This window comes from Anabrus simplex, chromosome 7, assembly GCF_040414725.1.
Source record: "Anabrus simplex isolate iqAnaSimp1 chromosome 7, ASM4041472v1, whole genome shotgun sequence".
NCBI lineage: Eukaryota > Metazoa > Arthropoda > Insecta > Orthoptera > Tettigoniidae > Anabrus > Anabrus simplex.
Window position 1 is genome coordinate 61,162,299 of NC_090271.1, and position 22,900 is coordinate 61,185,198.

Genomic DNA, 22,900 nt, shown 5'->3' on the forward strand with positions numbered 1-22,900 from the left:
ACCAGGAAAATGCTGGGGCTGTGCCTTAATTAAGGCCACAGCCGCTTCCTTCCCATTCCTAGGCCTTTCCTGTCCCATTGTCGCCATAAGACCTATCTGTGTCGGTATGACGTAAGGCACATAGCAAAAAAAAGACTGTTCTGAGACTCGCTCGGTGCAACATGAGCTTGAATACAAGAAGGAAGGTAATGCGTGCTACAGTTATCATTGTCACTACCATAATTAAAAACAGCACGATGGGGTAATTACACTACAGTACTTTCTCTGTAGTTGAAACATAATTCATTGTTAATGCACGTATTTGGGCTTCTAATAATAGATAACAGGTATTGTTGAAGTTATTTCTTTGCATTATGGGTGTACTTTTAAGGAGATATAAATTTCATGTACAGTATATCTATTCTGATGAGTTAATATATTCAATTTTCGTTCGAATGTTCATAATCAAGGTCTCAGTTTCCTAACGCTTCCATCATCATCATCCTGTGTGTTTGTCACTACAGGATTTCACAGACACTTATCAGTACGTCTCTCCAGTCAATGATGAAACTTGTATCAACTAACCCAAGAATGCGTAATGGGTAGAAATTACTCAAGTGTGACATTGGCATGTAAATGTAATAATAACACACACAATAGGCTATTCAACTGAGACACATGAGACCGGGCGAGCTGGCCATGCGGTTAGGGGTGCGCAGCTGTGAGCTCGCATCCGGAAGATAGTGGGTTCGAACCCCACTGTCGGCAGCCCTGAAGATAGTTTTCCGTTGTTTCCCATTTTCACACCAGGCAAATGCTGGGGCTGTATCTTAATTAAGGCCACGGGCGCTTCCTTCCCATTCCTAGGTCTTTCCTCTCCCTTCGTCGCCATAAAACCTATCTGTGTCGGTGCAACGTAAAGCAAAAAAAAAAAGAGAGAGACACATGAGAATACACGAGCACAACATGTGCAAATCCATAACGAAAGTAGTACAGTTCAGAATCCAAAATGTTAATTCTAACTAGTTTATTTTACTATACGTATGCTATGTCCTGATGAGTTAAAGATTGTTGTAAACAGATGAAAATTCAGGTATATGTATATCTTCTTCAAGCCAGAACAGTCATATTAATATTGTGCTTTACAACTAATTACTTCATTAGACTAAACATTAGTACTGTATTTGTCATAAATAAGCAAGACAGTGGCCTTTGTTACATGCAAGGATTTGGGTAGTCTGTACATAAGAAATACTGTATTGCAGTAATTATGTAATTTAGGGTAGGAACAATATTTGGTTTGTTATGATTCAAAGGAGTGATATTAATAAAATAATCATTAAATCTAACTAAACATTCTGAAGTATACATAAATAATCAAACTCTCTGTTGTTGATCGGCAGGCCATTCTTCAAATGATGAACTTCATAGCATTAAAGTACGACCACATTCTCAGGTAGATTATTTCTGTTTCATTGCCACTTTTCTTCAATTTTATCTTCTTTAATTCATTGTATGGAGTTTCCTAGTTATTTCATCACTGTTGTTTTAAAATGATTTGCAAGAATGCTTGTAGCAGTAGAAAAAACTGACAGGTAACTGACAGGTTTCACATCCTACAACTCCTCATGATACTCATACAGTTGTATGAGCTCCACGATTCCTTCTTTGAACCATGTTTTTGAGGGCAACATTGTACCTGTTCGCACATGAGAAACAATCCAATCGAAACAGTGTGTAAGTGTGCGAGCAGGTGGTGTGACTCATAGTTCACACAACTCTACACTAACAAGAAGTCTGTGTAAGGGCTGCTTGCAGCCACAGCTACACTCATGGTCTTGCACTCAGATAGCTTCTCACAGGTGAAAAGTCACCAGTGCATTCCTAGCCTTTGGATGATCCTCCAAATCTGAGATTGTTCATAAACAGTGAATTGTGTTTTCTTATAAAAACATGTTTGTAAACTAGGATTAATGTAATTAAACATAGTAGTTTTTAGTAGTTACAAATTCTATGAGAGAATGTAAATGTTATTGTTAAATTATCCATCACACGTAGCCTTATTAACCTGTCCTTTAGTCATCACTGTTCTGTGTAGGATCCATTGCTCCTTCTTTGCACAGATCCATCACACACTTATGCAGATTAAATTGTTCTACCTATTATTTTTGTGAATGCATTGTTTCTTTGTGTATTGTGTATAATTATGTCAAATGGATGATTATGGGTTTAGTCTCTCACTCTGTCTGCAGTTTTATTTGTGGATACGATGTATAAATTAGACTTGTTACTAGGGTGGAATGGGCGTTCATTATCGCAACAAGACTAAATCTGTTGCCAAGGTTGCCAAGATGCTGGGAGCGAGCAAGCAGAAGATACACTTTCACCGAGGTTGTAACGAAGAGGTATGTGTTGTTTGATTGTTACTAATTTGGTGGAAGTGCGTGGTGGCTGCATTGCCAGCACAGGGGCAAGCAGCACTCTACCCGGGAGTTGTCCCCACTTCCAACTGAGCAGTAGGAGAGGTGGCTACTGTTTCAGCACCTGTGTCGTCCGTCGGATGGGACGTTAAACTGGTGGACCCCTTGGTACTGACCAGTGCCGGGTTTCACTGCCTCCCTTCCCTCCTCAGCACTTTTTACTTGTTCAGCGTTCTTCCAGGGTATGATAATAACTGTCTTCCGGTGGAGAACTATTATTTTAACAATTTACAACAAGTATCTCCTGTATTTTTTTAAAAAAATTCTATATCAGCACTTTTTAAAGTTGCTGTAAGGTTTTATTTACAATTTGCTTCACCAAAATTTCCAGGAATCAAGCAGTAGCAATACTATGACAAGCATGGAATTTATATTTCCTAAAACAGTTGTAATCTTAATTGTGTATTTCAGCTGATTTAGGTTTGTGGTATTGGTACATAATATATGCAGAACTTTAAAACCATTACATTAAGACAGTATTTGTACTACAGGAATACATATCGTCTCCTAACAGGCAAAGTATCTTAAGCACCAAAATTGCTCTATATTAGGCATGGAGTTTGCAGTAGATTTCATGTTTGTGAGAATATCCTTGTAAAGTATCATAAGCACCAACACAATAGTTTATTCCCATGCTTTTACTTGTCAGCCAACCTCGTGGCCATGAACATCAAGGCGTCAAAGTCTATACGGTCTGACTCCGTGTGGTTGGAAAGGTGGTGGTAGATTGTGTGCCAAAAGCCTGGATTTAATTCCAAACATCTCTGTGGTGTTCATAAGAAGTGAGAACAAATGACACTGTTGATGGTGATTTGCCTGTGGGATGCAGATGTTAAGCCTTGAGCAGACCCCTTGGTGCTATTTGACAGGAGTAGTCCATGTGCCGGCACCGGGTTTCACCCTCTCCCTTGCTACTATATCATATATTACGTCATTCATTTCATCTCATTAACTCCTCTATGAGGTTGAAATCAGGAAGGGCATCCAGTCAAAAACTCTGTAGAAAGATTCACCTCACTTTGTACTGACTGCATAGAGAAACGGGACATGGGTTGGATACACAGACACACACTTTTAATCATCAAACTTGTACCATTGTATATGACAAGTTATCCTCCCAATATCTTTAGCATCACGTTAAACATGCTATGGTAGCAATCATAAGAGACATTACATAACATCATAATTGCCTCTAAGAAACTTAGAGAACATAAAATGCCATCTCTTGAGTCGGATACAATATTCTAACATGTTATTGAGGTCATTATTATATCTGTGTTTTGACTGAATATTGCTCAAGTGTATTTTTAATTTATGAAAAGCACTTAAGCTTTAAAAATACCTAAAGTTGCCAGTGAAAAGTATCATAACCACCAATGAATCTTAAGAACGGGTGATTTAAAACATCTCAGGTGCCATTTTTCAATAAAGAAATTGTTTCTCAAAAATATATATGTAATAGTAGTCCTTACTACTAGTATGGAGTATGATCAATAAATGTCATGCAGGAAGGGAGTTTTGGCATCATGTTAACAGTTTTTTCTGTCTTGTGTAAGCTTTAGGAAATGGCATTTAAGGTAAACTCATGTTCATAAAAAACAGAACACCTTGAAAGACTAGAGATAGAAAGTTCATATTCACAGGTCATGTTCATTAGCATCTTCTGCAGAAATTATTAAGCATTTCAGTCACCTAGGTTCAGCATGTGTCCTGTTGGCTAGTGGGCACAGGGTCCTCCATGTGCATGTTCCATGTGTGATGGCATCGACGCGTATAAGGCCCGAATGACGTCCTGGAGTATAGCCATCCATGCTGCATTCACCTTGTTCCACAGTTCATCTTTGGTGGTTGACATTGGGTCACAGCGCTGCACCCGTCGTTTCACCATATCCCACACATTTTCAATTGCCGACAAGTCCGGTGATCGGGCAGGCCAGGGCAACAGTCTGACATCCTGTGACAGCAAGAAGGCACATGTTTTTGCAACAACATGTGGTCGCGCATTGTCCTGCTGAAGTATGGCCCTGGGGTGTCATACAGAAAGGGTATGGCTAAGGGTCGTAGGATGTCATTCACGTAGGTCAAACTGGTCACAGTGTCCTGGACACACACTAGTTGTGATTTGTGGTTGCACCCAGTAGCTCCCCATACCATAAGGCCTTGAGTACACACTGTATGTCTTGTACGAATGTGGTCAATGTGATGCCTCTTTCCACTGTCTGCGGTGAACCAAAATGCAGTCATCATTTTTAAACAAACAGAACCTGGATTCGTCCCAAAACACTATCTGCTGCCATTCCTGTCCCCATTGATGTCGCTCCATACACCATTACAGTCTAGTATGTTTATGCACATTAGTCAAAGGTAGGTGAAGTGGACAACGTGCCAGTAACCGAGACCATAATAAAGGGCGACGGACTGTCTCTCCTGATAGTGTACGATATGTTACACTGTTCCATTGTTGCGCCAGAGGCAAGGAGGACGCAGATCTCTCCTGCAATGCCATTCGGGTGAGATGTCAGATCTTCTCAGGGGGTGGTCTGGTTGGTGTGACCAGACCCATCTCGTGTTCTACGGCCTTCTGTGAACCATTCTGTATGCACCAGGTGCACTGCCGACACACTTCTTCCCACACCAGCAGCAATTTTCCCGATGGATGCATCATGTTCTCTCAAGCCAATAACACGCCCTCTTTCAAACTCACTCACTTGACAGTACGGTTCTCACATACATCTGCAAGGCATCCTGCACATCTGCTCAAGTCACACTTATCCATTACCTTCAGTTTATAATGACAACAAGAGCCGCAGGTACATTTTACCAGTTGGTGGTGCGCCGAGATATTGATGTGGACCTTGAATCTGAGGGCTGACATGTTTCCAGTGCTAATCATTTCTTCACAAAATACTAATGCACATGTCCTGTGAATATGAACTTCCTATCTCTAGTCTTTCAAGGTGTTCTGGTTTTTATGAACTTGATTGTACTTTGCCTATTACAGGATAATATATCACCTCTTTCTTTTTAGAAATATCCAGTATTATTTATTCAGTACTGGCAATTCAAAGGTAATAATCCTTCGAAAAGGCTCTACTGTATATGAAATAGAAAAGGAACTCCTATGCAGAAGAAAGTATAACAGTGACACAAAGCTAGGAAGGAGGAGGAGAATGCTTACAAATAATAAACACAATAGAAGGTCAGTGCAGAGTAGAGAGATGTTGACTTACTAATACATTTCAATTTGCTACTTAGGATACACAGTAGTGGATACTGAAGAAACCGTTCATTTCCTACAAAATTTCAGAATTCTTAACATCCCTTCAATGTATCACCAAACAAAATACAGTCTTTTTTAATGTGGGGGCACATATTATATTATTATGCAGTCTGAACGTGCCAAAATTTTGCAGTGGGACATGATTGCAAATAAAGATGTTGAAAAAAAATTGATTGAGGCTGTTATTTTAATAGGCTGTAGCCCTGGGAAACTGTTTTAATACCAAGAACCCTGGTGATAAGGTGATAAGGGGCTTCAGAGTTTAAAAGTTTTAGAAAGAGGATACAACCTGACTTCTTTCGTATAGTTATATCTTCAGTAACATGATCTCCAATTTTGATGTGAGCTTTTTGCTTCCAATGCAGCCACTTGATGGTAATCACAAATCTTTTCTGTGAAGCGTAATATAACGCGCCGACCCTGCAGTGTAGGGGTAGCATGCCTACCTCTTACCTGGAGGCCCCAGGTTCGATTCCCAGCCAGGTCAGGGATTTTTACCTGGACCCGAGGGCTGGTTCAAGGTCCGCTCAGCCTACGTGATTACAACTGAGGAGCTGTCTGACGGTGAGATGGCGTCCCCGGTCTAGGAAGACAAGAATATCAGCCAAGAGATTTGTCATGCTGACCACATAACACCTTAATCTGCAGGCCCTTGGGCTGAGCAGCGGTCGCAACCTTCAGGGTTGTTGCACCATGGGATTTGGTTTGGTTTTCTAATATAACTCAGCTGATGTATATCATGTTTAAGATTGTCAGCAGCTTTTTCGTAATCAGTAGGGGTCGATAACCTAAATGTTAGGACCATTTAAACAATCATCATCATCAATGAAGCAGCCAAAAACAGTTTGTTGTTAGTAAAGACATTTTTGAACTAAAACTTGAATTTACACCTGAGTGTCCCTAGTTCCAAAACTGTTTCTTAAACCAAACTCTGCTTTGTGTATGTTTTCTTCCATTTTTTTAGAATGATGGAAAACACTTTCAGAATGTGACCCATAAGACTTATTTACCTGTAATTGTTTAGATTTAAATTTCTTTGACTGGCTAGTAAAGTTGGATTTAAGCCAGTGTGCAAGGCTGTTTCTTATGTTGTAGATGTGATTTCTGCCGCATTACCGACTATCAGCAGCAGAAGTTAAACATAGGCAAGAAAATAAAGGGGAGCACCAAAAAATAATTCATTAATGTTAAACACTTACCGTTACATAGATTAAATCCAACAGTTACCCAGAGACCATGAACCCAAAATAACCCCTGGTATGGCAATAAGTTGTTTTAACACTACCAAAGAAAACAAGTTCATTGAGAACAAGGCATATATTATTTATTCAATAAATATGAGTAAAGGTAGACATAATTAGTGTAAAATTAAGGAATGAATCCCCTCAAAATGAAACTATAATCTACATAAAATGCAAAAAGGTGATGTATAAATTTAAAATGTTCGGCCGAAGGAAAAGGAAATAATGTATTTTCTATATTTTTTTAAACCTCCAAGAAATTGAGCACTTAGTAACCTGTTTTACAATTCAGCAGAAACTTTTTCTTTGCTTAAGTTATTCTCTTCTATAGTTTCAAAGCAATTTAATTTTCTTTCATTATTATTATTATTATTATACTTGAACAACACCAACATCCATCACAGAGATTCCACCAGAATTCAGTTCGTATCTTACTGCCAGAAAACGTAGTGAAACATACAACCCAACCGGAGGGTAGAATAAAATAGACCCCAGAAAAATAACGAAGGGAAATTAAGAACGAAAAGGCAAGGAAAACAAGTTAAAACACCACCAAGAAGTAGAGACCACCCAACACATATAATTAAAATACAACGTAAAGACCGAAAGCCACCCCATAAAAATAATAATAATAATAATAATAGTTAAACTCCACGTTACCTTCGGGTAACCCCTCTAAACTTTTTCGTAACTCTGGAAACGTGGAGCAAACGACTAATTGGAAATCTACCCCAGGTGGTAACAAATCCACCCCGACTCACAGTGGGGCAAGCAAGCCATCGGATTCTGGGGAGCCTGCATCTTCATGTAAGAGGAAGAAACACATCAACTATCTGGGAACAATGAACATTAATTCCCTCCTACAAACGGGAAAACTGAAACATACATTGGACGTCCTAACAAAATACAACATCCTTATAACGGCTTTACAGGAGACAAGATTTACGGACGAAGAACCTTTTGAGTCACAATGCTTCAGGATCTACAAGCGACAGCCAGGTCAGAGAGTGATGAAGAATATGCCTCACCTGGGTACAGGCTTCATAGTCAACAACAAAATGATCAACTCTATTATCTCCTTCTCATCACCAAATGGGAGAACGTCCACTATAGCCTTCAGAAGTCTCAACAAAGCCTACACGATTGTTAACTTCCATGCACCTACCAATGATACTAATAAGAGTAATATTGAAAGTGTTGAATACTTTTGGGAAGAACTGGAAGAGACAATCGATAAAATTCCAGAACATCACGTGATCATCTTAATGGGGGACTTTAATGCCCAGATTGGTAAGGAGCGGAGGTTTAAGAACATAGTCGGAGAATACCCGGCCCACAAGAGAACCAATTGTAATGGTGAGAGTCTGATCAATCTGTGTAAAAATCACAACCTTGTTCTTAAATCTACAGCATTCAGACACCTCCCCCGAAAAGCCAAGACCTGGAGATGTCCCAATCCCTTGCTAGGAGAGTACCAGTTAGATCACGTTGCCATCAGTAGAAGGAATAGCAAGGAAATAATGAACGTCAAGGTATTGAGAGGTGCCAATATTGATTCAGACCACTACCTATCTTTGGTCAAAGCAAATTTCATTCCACTCACGAAGTACAGAGGTAACAATTACACCAGGTCCAGAATCCCAAAATTTAATCCAGCCCAGCTGAAAGAGAACAACAACTTTACTAAGGTACTAAGCAATAATAAGAATAAAACAGACTGGCCTAACCTACAGAAGGCACTGATAGATGCAGCAACAGAAACCATCCTTGCAACCAGAAGGAGTAAACAAACACCCATGGTGGACACCAACATGTGATAAGGCAATAGAGGAGAGAAGACAGGCATGGGTGAAATGGAACTGCAACAAAAACACGGAAAATCATACAGCCTTCCTAACAGTCAGAAAGAACACGGCCAAGACCATTAGAAATGCTAAGAGGCAATATAACGACGACATCATAGATCAGGCAGAGAAAGACTTTCAAAGGAACAACACCAGTAACTTGTACAAAACTCTAAAACCTCAGCCCCTACACTCCACCTTCGAGGACCAGACGGAGAACTGAAAATGAACAGTGAAGATTGTACTACAGCCCTTGCAAAATATTTTGATGGCCTCCTCAATGCAGAAGAACCACAGGAAAAACTACAATTTCAACCTAAGAATGTTATTAACCCTGACTCCCTTCCTCCTACCAAAGAAGAAATCAAACAGATCATCTCTGAACTGAAATCTAACAGAGCAGCAGGCGAAGATGGCATCATTGCAGAATTATGGAAACATGCAGATGAAGAGTCATTTGACAGTATCCATAGAATCATAACTGACATCTGGACAACAGAAACACTACCAAGGGATTGGACTTCAGCTATCATCCACCCTCTGCACAAGAAAGGAGACAAGTTAGACCCTAACAACTATAGAGGGGTCTCTCTCCTATTAGTGACGTACAAAATCTTCTCCAAAGCATTGCTTAAAAGAGTGGAGGCACAATTAGATTCCTGCATAGGAGAGTACCAAGCTGGATTTAGGAAGTCAAGATCATGCACAGAGCAGATTCTGAACCTCAAAACTATCTTTACCTACAAAAATCTCAGCACCTCACCCTATGTAGCAATTTTCGTTGACTTCCAGAAGGCTTACGACTCGGTAGACAGACAGTCCCTCTTTGAGACGTTGACTGAAATGGGACTGGATAAGAAGACTTTGAATCTTGTGAAGGCTACTCTGACAAACACCATGTCCAAAGTCAAATTCAGAGGGGTATTGTCAAAAAGCTTCGAGATCAAAACAGGTGTTAGACAGGGAGATGGTTTGTCCCCTATCCTGTTTAACTGTCTGCTGGAGAAGGTCATTCGGGAATGGACGAAAACACTAGCTGACAACTCTGGATTAAAAATCGGCTACAAAAAAGACAATTTAACAGTTACTTGCTTAGCCTTCGCAGATGACCTCACACTCTCAGCTTCAAGTATGGAAGAAGCTACGTTCCAGCTATCCTCCCTAGAACGCATAGCAGCTAAAGCAGGGCTAAAGATCGCTGTCAATAAAACAGAATTTCTGACAAACATCAGAGAAGCACCCAACTTCATTTCTTTGGGGGACAAAATAATACACAAGGCCAACTCATTCAAATATCTTGGAGAGTGGATAACCCCAAATGTTAATGAGGATCTTGCAATGAGGAGTAGATGCACTAAATTAGAAAGAGCTTATCATCTTTGTAAGAACATATACAAGTCTAAATCCCTCTCCTTGAATCTTAGACACTACAACACCGTAGTAAGACCATCTGTACTGTACGCCTCAGAATGCCTAAACATGACCCGGAAAGGACAACTCAGAAAACTAGAACTGAAAGAGCGAAAGATCCTCAGAAGGATTATGGGTCCCATTAAAGAAGGAGATGGCTACAGAATCAGGCACAACAAGGAACTGTACGGTAAAATAGAGAGCATTACAACAGCTATGAGGAAGAGAAGACTTATCTTCTATGGTCATGTAGTCAGGATGGACAGCCAGAGACTCACTTCAAGAATCTTCAACACTGTATCTAGAGGGAAAGCAACAAATGCCAAATGGACGAATTTAGTACGGAAAGACCTACAATACCTAAACATTGATCACATTGACATTTACAACCGAGATAAATTCAGAAAGTTAGTCAAGACATCTTACTCTCTCCAGTCACTAACAACTAAATCACTGCGTCCAGGAGTAGTAGTGAAATGGACTCAAGAAAGAAAAGACATCCATAGCGCTAGAATGAAAGAATACTGGGCTAAGAGGAAGAAAAGAGCTCACCAGAGTTAAGAACCACGTGGTCCATCGTAGGCCTAAACGAAGAAGAAGAAGAAGAAGAAGAAGAATAGTAGCAGAGATCAACCCATCCGGTTGCTATGGTAACGAAAATCCGCCATGCGTCCATAACAACCACCCATATCAAAACAATTACAACAATGGTACATATACAGGAGAAAAAGAAACCCCAAAGAAATTATGAAAAATGAATACTATAAGATAAAATTAATTAACCGGAACAGAATGTGGCAGAAAAACATTTCACCGAAATTCAGGCAAAACCTCTTGTGCCCTATAATGTATAAACAGAGTAGTCCCCTTTCCAATTACACATACCGAAAACGTTAGATAAGTATAAACCAATTTGCCTTTTCAAACAAGAAGAAATACGAATCATAATTCTTATTTGGACGTAACCTTCTTAAACTCCACTACCCACACTTTTCAGAAACAGTTAGGTGATATTATCAAGATACAATAAAGGAACCCAATTTAATGAATACCTTAACTAAAATCGAAATAATGCGAGGATGGGCGCTTTTAGAAGTTCACACACCCGAAATATTGAGACACGAAGTTTTGTACACCATCTTCCATAAAATCCAGAAACCAAATGGGATAGAATAGTGAAGAGACTTACATGTTGGTTCAAGCTGCAGAAACACGTTACTTACATAGACACACTAGTACTTTACCACATCCAGAAGAAAAGTAAATAGATCAGAGGACGTTCGGTTTTTTAAAAAAAGGGTTAAGATTTCTGAGGGCAAGCCCTCACACAAATTCCACCTATCTAGGCTTCATATCGCATTTGGAAACCAAATGCCGGAGCGGAGTAAATACACGTCCTTCCTCCATCATACACAAGGCACGACTCATGGCGGCACACAGACAATAATCAGCATGACCCACCGAGCAGAAAGAGATAGACACGCCCACAAGGAGATACTACAACTTAGGGCATGTAATTTTACCAGACCAAGTTTAAGGATTCCAAGAGAAAACATTAAAGTAATATAATCTCATAGTGACAATGACGGAGATGGAATCAAATAAACAATGTGGGCAAGGCCACGTAGAAAGTACTAGTTGAATACAAGACGGAAATAATTTCCGAATGACACCAATTTCTATTGCATGAATGCAGATTCGAAATATGGTTAGGGAGAGCTAAAACTCGTCACCAACGTGACAGATTGAACACCTTCAAAAGGAAGTTAGTTTCAGCAGTTCTGAATTAATTTGATCTTGTCCCACAGCTTTGCCAGATTTTGCTTGGCCTAAGGCTTTTTCCATCTCATCCTTGATAATCTCTGGACTAACCAGTTCCTCTTTGACATCATTAGATTCTGAGCAATCATCTCTGAAGATATCTGTAATGTTGTTTTCCATACTTCCACTTACTTTTCCTTATTCACTGTTTTCAATGTTGGCTAATTCACAGATAGTGAAAAATCTCTTTCACTCTGTTTGCAGATTGAACCTGTCATGTTTGTTTTCAAGATCTTCAATTTCTTTATGAGTGTTCATTAATTCACACTTCTTTTGATTCCCTTATCTTTCTCCTACTAGTTCTTTGGATGTTCACATAAGCCATCTTGTTTTTCTTGTTAACTTTCCATTATTCCATTATCCCAAGCATCTCATTGTTCATCCATTTTTTTTTCTTTTCTGAAGTTAAAATGCCTAATTGATCAACTGCAGTATCTTCAGTTGCCTTCTAAAGCTCATTTGGTGTTTCATCTGCTTTGATTTCAGACCTGATATCCAGGTTTGCAGTTCTTATGTTGAGAACATGTGAAACTCTGTTTCAAACTTCTCGATCTTTCCGGTTCTTTATGTCACTTCTTTGCCTGATGGTTTGTTAACTGAATTTCAATCACAATCATATCTCAGCAACAGCTGGATTATAGTGTGAGTTAATGTCAATTCCGGGGTATGTTTATACACTTATTAGTCAATTTCAAAAATATTATTTGTCATGATGCAGTCAACCCAAATTCTGACATTCATTTGGAGACTGTCAAGTGGGGATGGCTAGGTGGTAGTTGGAACTCTGTATTCATGATGATTAGTTTCTTCTCTTGGCAGACCACGAACCTACTACGCCGGTGTAGCAGGGGGAGAGGTGATACTCCCACACACCGCGTCCCAGGTGGCGGATAGGGGGGTCCTAACCGACTTGCTGGCGGACTTGAGGGAAATAAAATACCTCCCGTGGACCAAACACACTACCCCCTGCGGGTGGGAGACGCACATGTAGAATACACCCGTGGTATTCCCTGCCTGTCGTAAGAGGCGACTAAAAGGGGCCCAAGGGGCTCTCAACTTGAAGTGTGAATTGGCGACCATGGGGCCCTTAGCTGAGTCTTGGCATTGCTTCCACTTACTTGTGCCAGGCTCCTCACTTTCGTCTATCCTATCCGACCTCCCTTGGTCAACTCTTGTTCTTTTCCGACCCCGAAGGTATTAGAGCATTCGAGGCCTAGGGAGTCTCATTTTCACGCCCTTCATGGCCCTTGCCTTTCTTCGTCCGTTCCTTCATCTTTCGAAGTGATGGATCCCTTCTTTCTTCTTTTTTTACTCTCTTTACCCCCTGTGGGTGGGGGACACAGACGAATAATACACCCACGGTGCCCCCTGCCTGTCGTGACTAAAAGGGGCGACCAAGGGATGATTGAATTAGAACCATGAAACTACTTTTGATTCGTACCATCACGCGGGGAACACCATGAGTTGCCTGTACTTGCGAGTAGTACCACTATATATTAGGTACAAAATAGGTTTGTGATTAGTAGCAGCAAAGAGTGGGTTTTCCTGTAGGTTTCCAGTACCCGTGCGTCATACCCATGTGAGCAACACCGCGGGTCTGGGCATTGCCTGTGAGTTGTACCACTATATGAGCGACACCGTTGGTCTGTGTTGCCTGTGATTAGTACCCACTATGTGAGGAACACCACGGGAATACCGGTACCCGTGACTAGTACACCTAGGTGAGGAACTTCATTGGTTTGCGTTGGCTAGGAGTGGTGCCATTGTCTGAGAAACACCATAGGTCTGCGTTACCTGTACAAAGTACAATACTTCTGAGTAGTACCGTCTTTTGTGGAACACTGTGAGTCTTTGCTACTTTTGATTAGTACCCCAACATGACAAATACCATGGTTCTACTTTACTCGCAACATGTACCATTCTGAGGGGCCTTAGACCTGGATTTTGGACCCCTTTAGACATCAAGCATCCTCGATTCAGGATTGTGCTTTATAAGTGGTCCCTTGGTCAGTAATGCTATTATTTATTACCCTTTTTTGAGTAGGATCCACTGTTTTTTTGTTTGTTTTTTTGGGTTCATGTCCATCCATTCATTCTTCATGACATTTTATTTTATTTTGGTCAGTGGATGATTTTGAACTTTTTGTTGTCATTTCATTTTGTACCATTCGGGGCCGATGACCTTGATGTTAGGCCCCTTTAAACAACAAGCATCATCATCATCATCATCATCATCTCTGGGCAGAACTGAAGAAATACATCATCCCTTTTGTATCTCTGCTCTAGACCATGCAGGCCCACAATCTTACCAATCTATCCTTAACTAATTATTTTTTACATTCAGGTCTCCACAACTACATTCATGAGCAATGGGATTACAGATAGCTGCCGTAGTGGGGAAATGGCCCTGTGCTCGGCCCAGCGAATGTAATAGGATGGCTTGGCATGTACAGGAACAGGTAAATGTATAGGAGGAAGTTGTGTAATCTTATGGAATGAAGTTCTCAGCCCAAAAGAGTGAAGTGTTGATAACGACATGAAACAAGAACCGAACATACAATGGTATTACATTAGGAGGGGAACAGCTGAAAAGAGCTGAAAGCTTTAAATACCTGGGAAGTGTAATTGAAAAAAAAAAATGGAAAAAACAGGATGGAAATCAATGAAGAGGAAAGTGTGCAAATGGATTCTTTAGGAGTGTGGTAGGATTGATACGGAACAGGGATTTACCACAGAGATGTAAAGAAATTATCTACAAGACTTATTTTGTGCCAGTTTTGACATATGGATCAGAAATATAGGTGATATAGGAGAGGGGGTAAAAGTAAAATACAAGCAGTGGAAATGAAGCTTCAGAGGTGTCGAGTAGGTTTAACAAGAATGAATGGAGTAAGAAATGAGAGTTTGGGAAATGGTAAATGAGGTACCCCTACAGGAAAAGATAGAAAATCAAGGCTGCCATGCTATGGATGTTAAGAGAATGGGAGAAGAGAGGATACCAAGAAAGATGTTGGAAGTGGAGTTGAAGTGAAGGAGACCTAGAGGAAAACCAAGGAAGAGATGGCTGAAAGGTGTAAAAAAAGAGCATCGAGGCAAGAGGAGAGAACTGGACGACTGTGAGAGAAGAGATGTGATGGATGGACAGAAAACTATGGAGAGGCTTATGTTCCAAGCAGACCCAGCCTGCGGTTGGAAACTACTCCAGATGATAATGGCATGTAACAGCAAAGATGTTGGACCTCATATGGGGTGTATGTGTAACAGTTGACTACAAGATGGTTAAGACACGAGACCACAGCACATTTGTTCACGGACATATTGTCTGCACCAGACATACAGGTCACTCCATCTCTGAAGTCGTTCAGGCACTGGACTTACCAAGGACCACCATATTCAGAGTGCACAATCAGTATGTGGATTCGGGAAGAACTACCTCCACTTGGGTCAACTCTTGTGATGTTCGATGCGTTGATGACGGGTCACAGTCGGCTAGCTTGGATTGTAACAGAGGGTAGACGAACCGCAGTAAAGCAGATCACTTATCAGTTCAGTGCTGGACAACGATGACATGTATGCATCCATACCATCCAGAACCATTTCCTCACTATGGGGTTCAGAAACAAGCATCTCGCAAGGGTACCTCTGCTCAACATCCGTCACAAGGCATGACAACTGATATGGACACAGAAACACCACCATTGGATGCTTGAAGCATGGATAAAGGTCGCCTGGACAGATAAGTCGAGATACCAGTTGGTGCATGCATGCATAGAATTGTATCCCGATATAAACAAAGCTTAACACATTGTAGATAGACAGCCCTACACAGGACTGTTGTGATTGAAATGGGCACAGTGGTGGATGTGTAGCAATACACATAGTGTGCCTTCAACACTACCCGTACCTATTCACTCCCTTCCCCTCCTTTTTGGCACTGGAGTGGCCTTCAGCACTACTCCTTCACTTCCTCCCCTACTTTACAGTATTGGAGTGGGGCAGTGTTGATTTTTCATGTTGGGACACCTTTCTATGCATGCATGTACATGCCAATGACTGGAAACTAGTGCATCGTTAACCACATGAGGCAATGGCTCCTTCTTGCTGGCATGGTACAATTCAGGCCGGTGGTAGCGGTATCCTTGTAAGGGGACTGTTCACATGGGATGAAGTGAGACTCTTGTACATCTGGCAATGTTCCTCAACATTACAGGAACCTGCTGGCAGATCATGTTCACTCCTTTGTTTGGCTCCAGTACCCTGCAGGCGATGTGTAGCTACAGTAAGACCATGCTCTTGAGGAGCTGTGATCTCAATCCTATTGAGCACATCTGGGATGCTATTGAGAGAGATGTGCTTGCCCAGGACCCTCCTCCGATCATATCGTAGTGGATTATGGGAGGCTGTGCCATGATCATGGATCAGCATTACTCCTCAATGCTTCCAGTGTCTTCTGAAATCTATGCCATGCCGCATCGCTGCCATCATCAAGGCAAAAAGGGTGCTACACGCTACTGTATCTTTAATTCCATTGCTTGTGAGTGTATTTGTAAAATGATCCTTCTAGGCTTCCGTTAGTTCTTCTATTTGTTCATAGAATTTCTCTATTTCCTGTTGTGAATCTATCAGTAGTACATGCATACACCTGGAGTAAATTGATGTCCTGTGGGTGGCCTTTTAGTTGAAGGAGTAAATAGCAGTCTGAGTAGTATGCAAACTTGGAAATATACTTGAAAAAGCACTGAGATAGTAGGATGACTATGCTATTTGAATGATTGGGATCGACTTCACAAATACCTGAGTAATATATTGTTGCTCCAATGGATCCAATGGAACTTCATTCCCATAATATCAGTCTTCATCCTTTCATTTTCTAGAGTAACATTTCTCAGCTTCTGACTTGAAACAGTGTTTGTACATTCCACGTAGCAATTCTTATTAATTTGCAGTTATGTTTGTTGACCACTTACATACTCTCCAAGTGAGTGACACCTGATTTCCACCTCTTCTTAGCTGATAGCCCATTTCACTCCTCCTAGCCCAGAAACCTTGAGGCACAAGCTGACAGCTCACTTGCATAGCACATCGTATTCCATATTTCGTACTTCTGTAAAATTAGAGATCTCAGGGGGCATTGATAGAAACAATGTGACCCTTGATCCATCTGCACGCTCATAAATATCTTCCTGGTGTGGATACAGATTACTGTTCGGAGCCACCCGATGTTGGTACAGACTCTCTGAAGGTGTCTTCTTTATTAAACCAAGAAGACAATGGTCACCTCTTCCTCCCCTTATGCTGTTCACCGGGCGACTTGGCCACGTGGTTAGGGGCATGCAGCTGTGAGCTTGTATCCTGGAGATAGTGGGTTCGAACCCCACTCGGCAGTCCTGAACATGGTTTTCCGTGGTTTCCCATTTGCACATCAGGCAAATGCTGGGGCTGTACCTTAATTAAGGCCATGGCTGCTTCCTTCCCACTCCTAGATCTTCCTATCCCATCATCACCATAAGACCTATCTGCGTCGGTGCGATGTAAAACAGATTACAGCTTATAAATCTCATATTTTGTCCCATGTTGGCTCAACACAACTAAGGTTAAGTTATAAGGAGATTCCCACCTTCCAATACTCGTCAATTTCTATATAATGGTTTTATTAATTGCATGATATAATCCAGCTTAACCTCTAGGACATGTTTCGTTCCAGTTATGGAACAACTTCAGCTAAAAGATTTGACAAAATGGCAAGACAATTAAAACATATGTGATAGTTATGATGATAAAATCAGCTAAAAGTTTTGACAAAATAGCAAGACAGTTAAAACACATGTGATAATTATGATGATAAAATAATATGTTCATTCATGTTGGGTTAAAATTTCCAACAAGTCAGTGTCCAAGTGATGAAGTAACACTGACTTGTTGGAAATTTGAACCCAACTTGAATGAACATTTTATTTTATCATCATAACTATCACATGTGTTTTAATTGTCTTGCCATTTTGTCAAAACTTTTAGCTGATTTTATCATCATAACTATCATATGTGTTTTAATTGTCTTGCCATTTTGTCAAATCATTTAGCTGAAGATGTTCAATAATTGGAACGAAACATGTCCTAGAGATTAATCTGGATTATATCATGTAATTAATGAAACCATTATATAGAAATTGACAAGTATTGCAAGGTGGGAATCTCCTTATAACTTAACCTTAGTAAAACAGATTGAAAAAAAAAAAATGCTGTTCCAAACCCACTGTTGAGGATGTCACCGTAACCCTGGCAAGGATGTCCTTCCATGCCACTACCAACTGAGCCAGTTGGACCAGAATATTTTAACACTAGAACTGCCAGAGCGGTCAAAAAGACTGCTACACATTTTCCAAACTGAATTTTGACTACAGTTTTCATTGTATGATATTGAGCTGCAGTGACATTTCCTGATTAATGGTCGGGAAAATTCGTATTAAATATAATTAATTTTGCATCAATGGATGGGGCGTTAGTAACGGGTATACCTACTACCGCCGGAGCGGTCATTTTGACCGCTGTATTAATTATCATAATAAAATGTATAATAACACATACTTCTCGTTGAGATATAATCATCTACTTATAATCATCCTATCAACAACAGTAATGTTCAAATACACAACAACGGAACTCGGATGTATTACGAATTGTAGGAGTATTATTTCCGCTGCGTCTCCGGTGGTGTTATCATTCGTCAGCTTGTTACAGGACAGTAAACATGTCTCGTAGTTGCTGAGTCTATTGCACGATATTCCTGAAGATATGTCTGATGTAGAATGTATTCCAGATATAAAGACCTAAAAAGAGAAAATGCATACGAAGAACTACCAGTCAAGTGATAACTCGGAAAGCAGTGATACAGATCACGGTGAAAACTGGATTGTTCAGGCTGAAGGTAAGTTGATGTTAGTGTTATAACTATCAGCATAACAAGTTTGGTAAAATTCCGTATTACAATTATAATGATCTATCATATAGGCTGAGAACTGACGAGTTTTCAATTATTCTATTACAGCCATGAAACAGTAACCCGTAAAGCATGGTATCATAGAGGATGCGACAACCTAGGTCCCATGGACAGATAATGCGCCATTAGTTACTGATGGCATCAGGGAGTGGACTGTAGCAGACTGGGAAGATGACACCTGTGGTTGGATTGTTCGTCATACCCGCTTGAAAGAAAATCCAGGACTTACTCCATATTCAAAGCGGCATGTTTCTGACGACAGTAACGAGTGCATGGCGTCTTTTTATTGCTAATTATCAGGCAAGTTGGCCATGCGGTTAGGGGCGCGCTGTTGTGAGCTTGCATCCGAGAAATAGTGGGTTCAAATCTCACTGTCGGAAGCTCTGAAGATAGTTTTCCGTTGTTTCTCATTTTTACACCAGGCAAATGCTGGGGCTGTACCTTAATTAAGGCCACGGCCATTTCCTTCCAACTCCTAGGCCTTTCCTATCCCATCGTCGTCATAAGACCTATCTGTGTCGGTGCGACGTAAAGCCACTATCAAAAGAAAAGTAATTGAAAAATTATTGCTAATTAAATATTGAAACTCATAAAGCAATGTACAGAAACATAGGCAAAATGATAATAATGAGTAACCGTGCTTATCGAGAACGAAAATATAATAATTTCAATAGCGGTCAAAATGACCACATTGGCGGTTCCAGGTATATATTGCGGCGGTTCTAGTGTTAACAGGTGTTTCTCTTCTATCCCTCCTCGTTGTCCCTTCATGTTTATTATTGCTGTTATATTCTTCTCCTTCACATGCTTTATTTGATTGCCCAAATGTTGGCAGTAACTGTGGCATAAGATGATATATCTTGTGGCAGATGGAAAAGCTGTTGAGCGCAGTTCATCCCTGTCCATTCTTATATTTTAAATCCAGAAATGACAAAGTGGTTCTTATGAAAAGGAAGAACAGACTGTGTATACAGCAGCTCACAAGTAAAACAAGGAAAACATTTAGATGAATTGAAATAGGACAATTAGTTTAATATAATTTTTCTGTGGATAGGTAATAAAGAGGAGAGACCCTCTGACGGACAACTTCAAACTTAGTTAGGTCATATTGCTAGCTGCCTCTGAGAGAATGGCATGGGGATATAAGAGTTATAAAGCTCTAGAAACCTTGAACTAGCTATAAAGACATGTGAGCCTCTTTCAGAACAAGAAGCACTCGTGGCAGATTTTTTGTCTTAAAGCAAGCATAATAACAACATAACCTCATTACAGATAATACATGGCACAATATGCAGAATACAGTCACAAAATAGATGAATTACTATGTTAAATCAAATAATATCTCGGAAACCCTTCAAAAATTCCAGGACAATTACTACTTCACTGTAGTTTTTACTGCCAATCATCAAGTTATAAGTGATCAGCACATATAAAATAGGGTTAGATGAGGTACATTGAAAATATTGAGTATTAGCTTACTTTTACATATGTGAAAGAAGTTAATACATTAGGATGATATATGCAAAAGTTCAGAATTTTAAACACCAAGTTATTAATTAATCGAACATATTTGTCACAGCTCAAAATGTATGGAACCAAATAGCACCACAACAGTGTGACCATCCAAGATCTGAGTGAACACCTAAAGTAATAATTTTGGCAGGAAGTAGTAGGTTTAATTCTTCCTGGAAAGGAGATATCTTAAATTACTTGTCAGTTCATTATTATACAGCATTATCACAAATAAATTTGCTTCATATTCCTTGTGTGTGTTTTTTGTTCATGCTGTATCTGTAACTTGCATTATAAAACAAACGGTACTAAATAGAACGGACATAAGAGACAGGGCCTTTAGTTCAACTCACCTCTGATGCTAATGACATTTTTAATTACTGTTAATATTTTTCCAGTCTCTTATAGATCTCATTACAAAAGGTCTTTTATAATTGTACAGGTTGAGCTGTGTGTAAAGATCCTGAGCGATATCATGGAGTTGCTATTCCGCACTGACATTGGCTCTACGCTACATGACATCTCAGAGATCATGTTGACAGTTCTACGCACTGTTATTCAGACCACCATTGCTATGGATAGGGAGAGTCCTCTTGTGGTGAGGAATGCCTTTTTTATTTTCTTTCATTGTAACATATATTTCAGGGACTTATTGATGTGCTATATAAGAAAGCTTTTCTTGACAGGGTAATTTGGTGGCTGTAATGATCTCCATCTTCAGGCAAATGACTGCCTACCATTTTGAGGTATACATCAATCATTTTGTAACATCAACAGACCTCTTGGACTTCCTCATGGAGATCCTGCTTGTGTTCAAGGACCTGGTATCACGCCCAGTCTACCTGAAGGACTGGTGTGAGATGATCATGTTACAGAACAGGTAAGTGATTCATACTGGTGTTTCAACGTCTTGTGTTAGCTGATCATATTATGAATAAAGCAACTGATTTTGCTGGTGTAGTAAGACTTGATGCCTTTATCAAGGAATAAATAATGATATAATATAAGAAGTGTTCAGTATTTTCGAGTTTCTGCTGGAGTTCTAATTAATAGAGAATGAAGAGACTTCCCCCTCTTTTCAGAGAATTTCCCTCGCTTGTCAAAAAAAATTCCTTCCCTGCTTACATTTTTTTTCTGGAATGACTCTGCATGGTGCAATTCTGCATTGCATTTTAAGTCATGAGGCATCACTGAAGAGGCGTACAAGGGAAATGAGGAGTGATGTAGTTTCCCGATGCTTTCCTCATCAAGCCAGAAGTTGCTGTTACATAGCAGTCTGCCAAGCCCATTGAAATGCATGGATCAACCAACCCTATGAGCAACATTTTCACACCATTCATAGCAGGGACTGGCTGCATAAGGAATGGCATTACTAGCATTGCTCATACCTGGGTAACTTTCATATTGTCAAAACCAAAGATAAGACTGAGACAGATCAATGAAAGTAACTAAATTGCTCTAGCCCATACCAGAAGACAAAGTGCACCGAAAACACTAGGTCCTGCCAGCAAAGGCATGGCACTAACATTATGCATTATAATTTGCCCTATACTAAGTGTATAATGTTTTTCTCTTAATTATGAAGGATATTAATGACATAAATATACCCAGTCACCTAAGTAATGCAGTTAATGCAAGAGAATGTTGAAGACACCGAGCAAGTTCCGCCGTGCGGTTAGGGTCACGCAACTGTGAGCTTGCATTCGGGAGATAGTGAGTTCAATCTCCACTGTTGGTAGGCCTGAAGATGGTTTTGTATGGTTTCCCATTTTCACACCAGGCAAATGCTTAATTAATGTTGTGTGGCTATTTCTAGTCAAGTGCAGCCCTTGTAAGGCAGACCCTCTGATGAGGGTGGGTGGCATCTGCCATGTGTAGGTAACTGCGTGTTATGTGGTGGAGGATAGTATTATGTGTGGTGTGTGAGTTGCAGGGATGTTGGGGACAGCACAAACGCCCAGTCCCCGGGCTACTAAAATTAACCAATTAAGGTTAAAATCCCTGACCCGGCCGGGAATCAAACCCGGGACCTTCTGAACCGAAGGCCAGTACGCTGACCATTCAGCCAACGAATTGGACAGGCAAATGCTGGGGCTGTACCTTAAATGAGATCACGATTGCTTCCTTCCCACTGCCAGCCTTTCCTATCCCGTCGTCGCCATAGGATGTGTCTGTGTCAGTGTGACGTAAAGCAAATTGTAAGATGTTGAAAACCACAATTGTGTTCTTCCCGATGATGTCACTAGTCAGTGACCAGTAGCAGCACTCGTGGCCAGAATGGCCCACGTATTGAGTATTCTGAATTCCTTGAAGGAAAGCATTGGCAGTTAGAGCTC

General features: G+C 40.4%; 1 protein-coding gene across 1 annotated transcript in view; it reads left to right on the top strand.

Moving 5' to 3' along the window:
* Window positions 1-22,900, top strand: part of mbc (myoblast city) — a 413,292-nt gene that overhangs the window by 208,262 nt on the left and 182,130 nt on the right. The window contains exons 17-19 of the mRNA XM_068228569.1: window positions 2,274-2,384; window positions 21,007-21,162; window positions 21,251-21,444. Of these exons, the coding sequence (XP_068084670.1) occupies window positions 2,274-2,384; window positions 21,007-21,162; window positions 21,251-21,444 (461 nt within the window). The remainder of the gene's footprint in view (window positions 1-2,273; window positions 2,385-21,006; window positions 21,163-21,250; window positions 21,445-22,900) is intronic.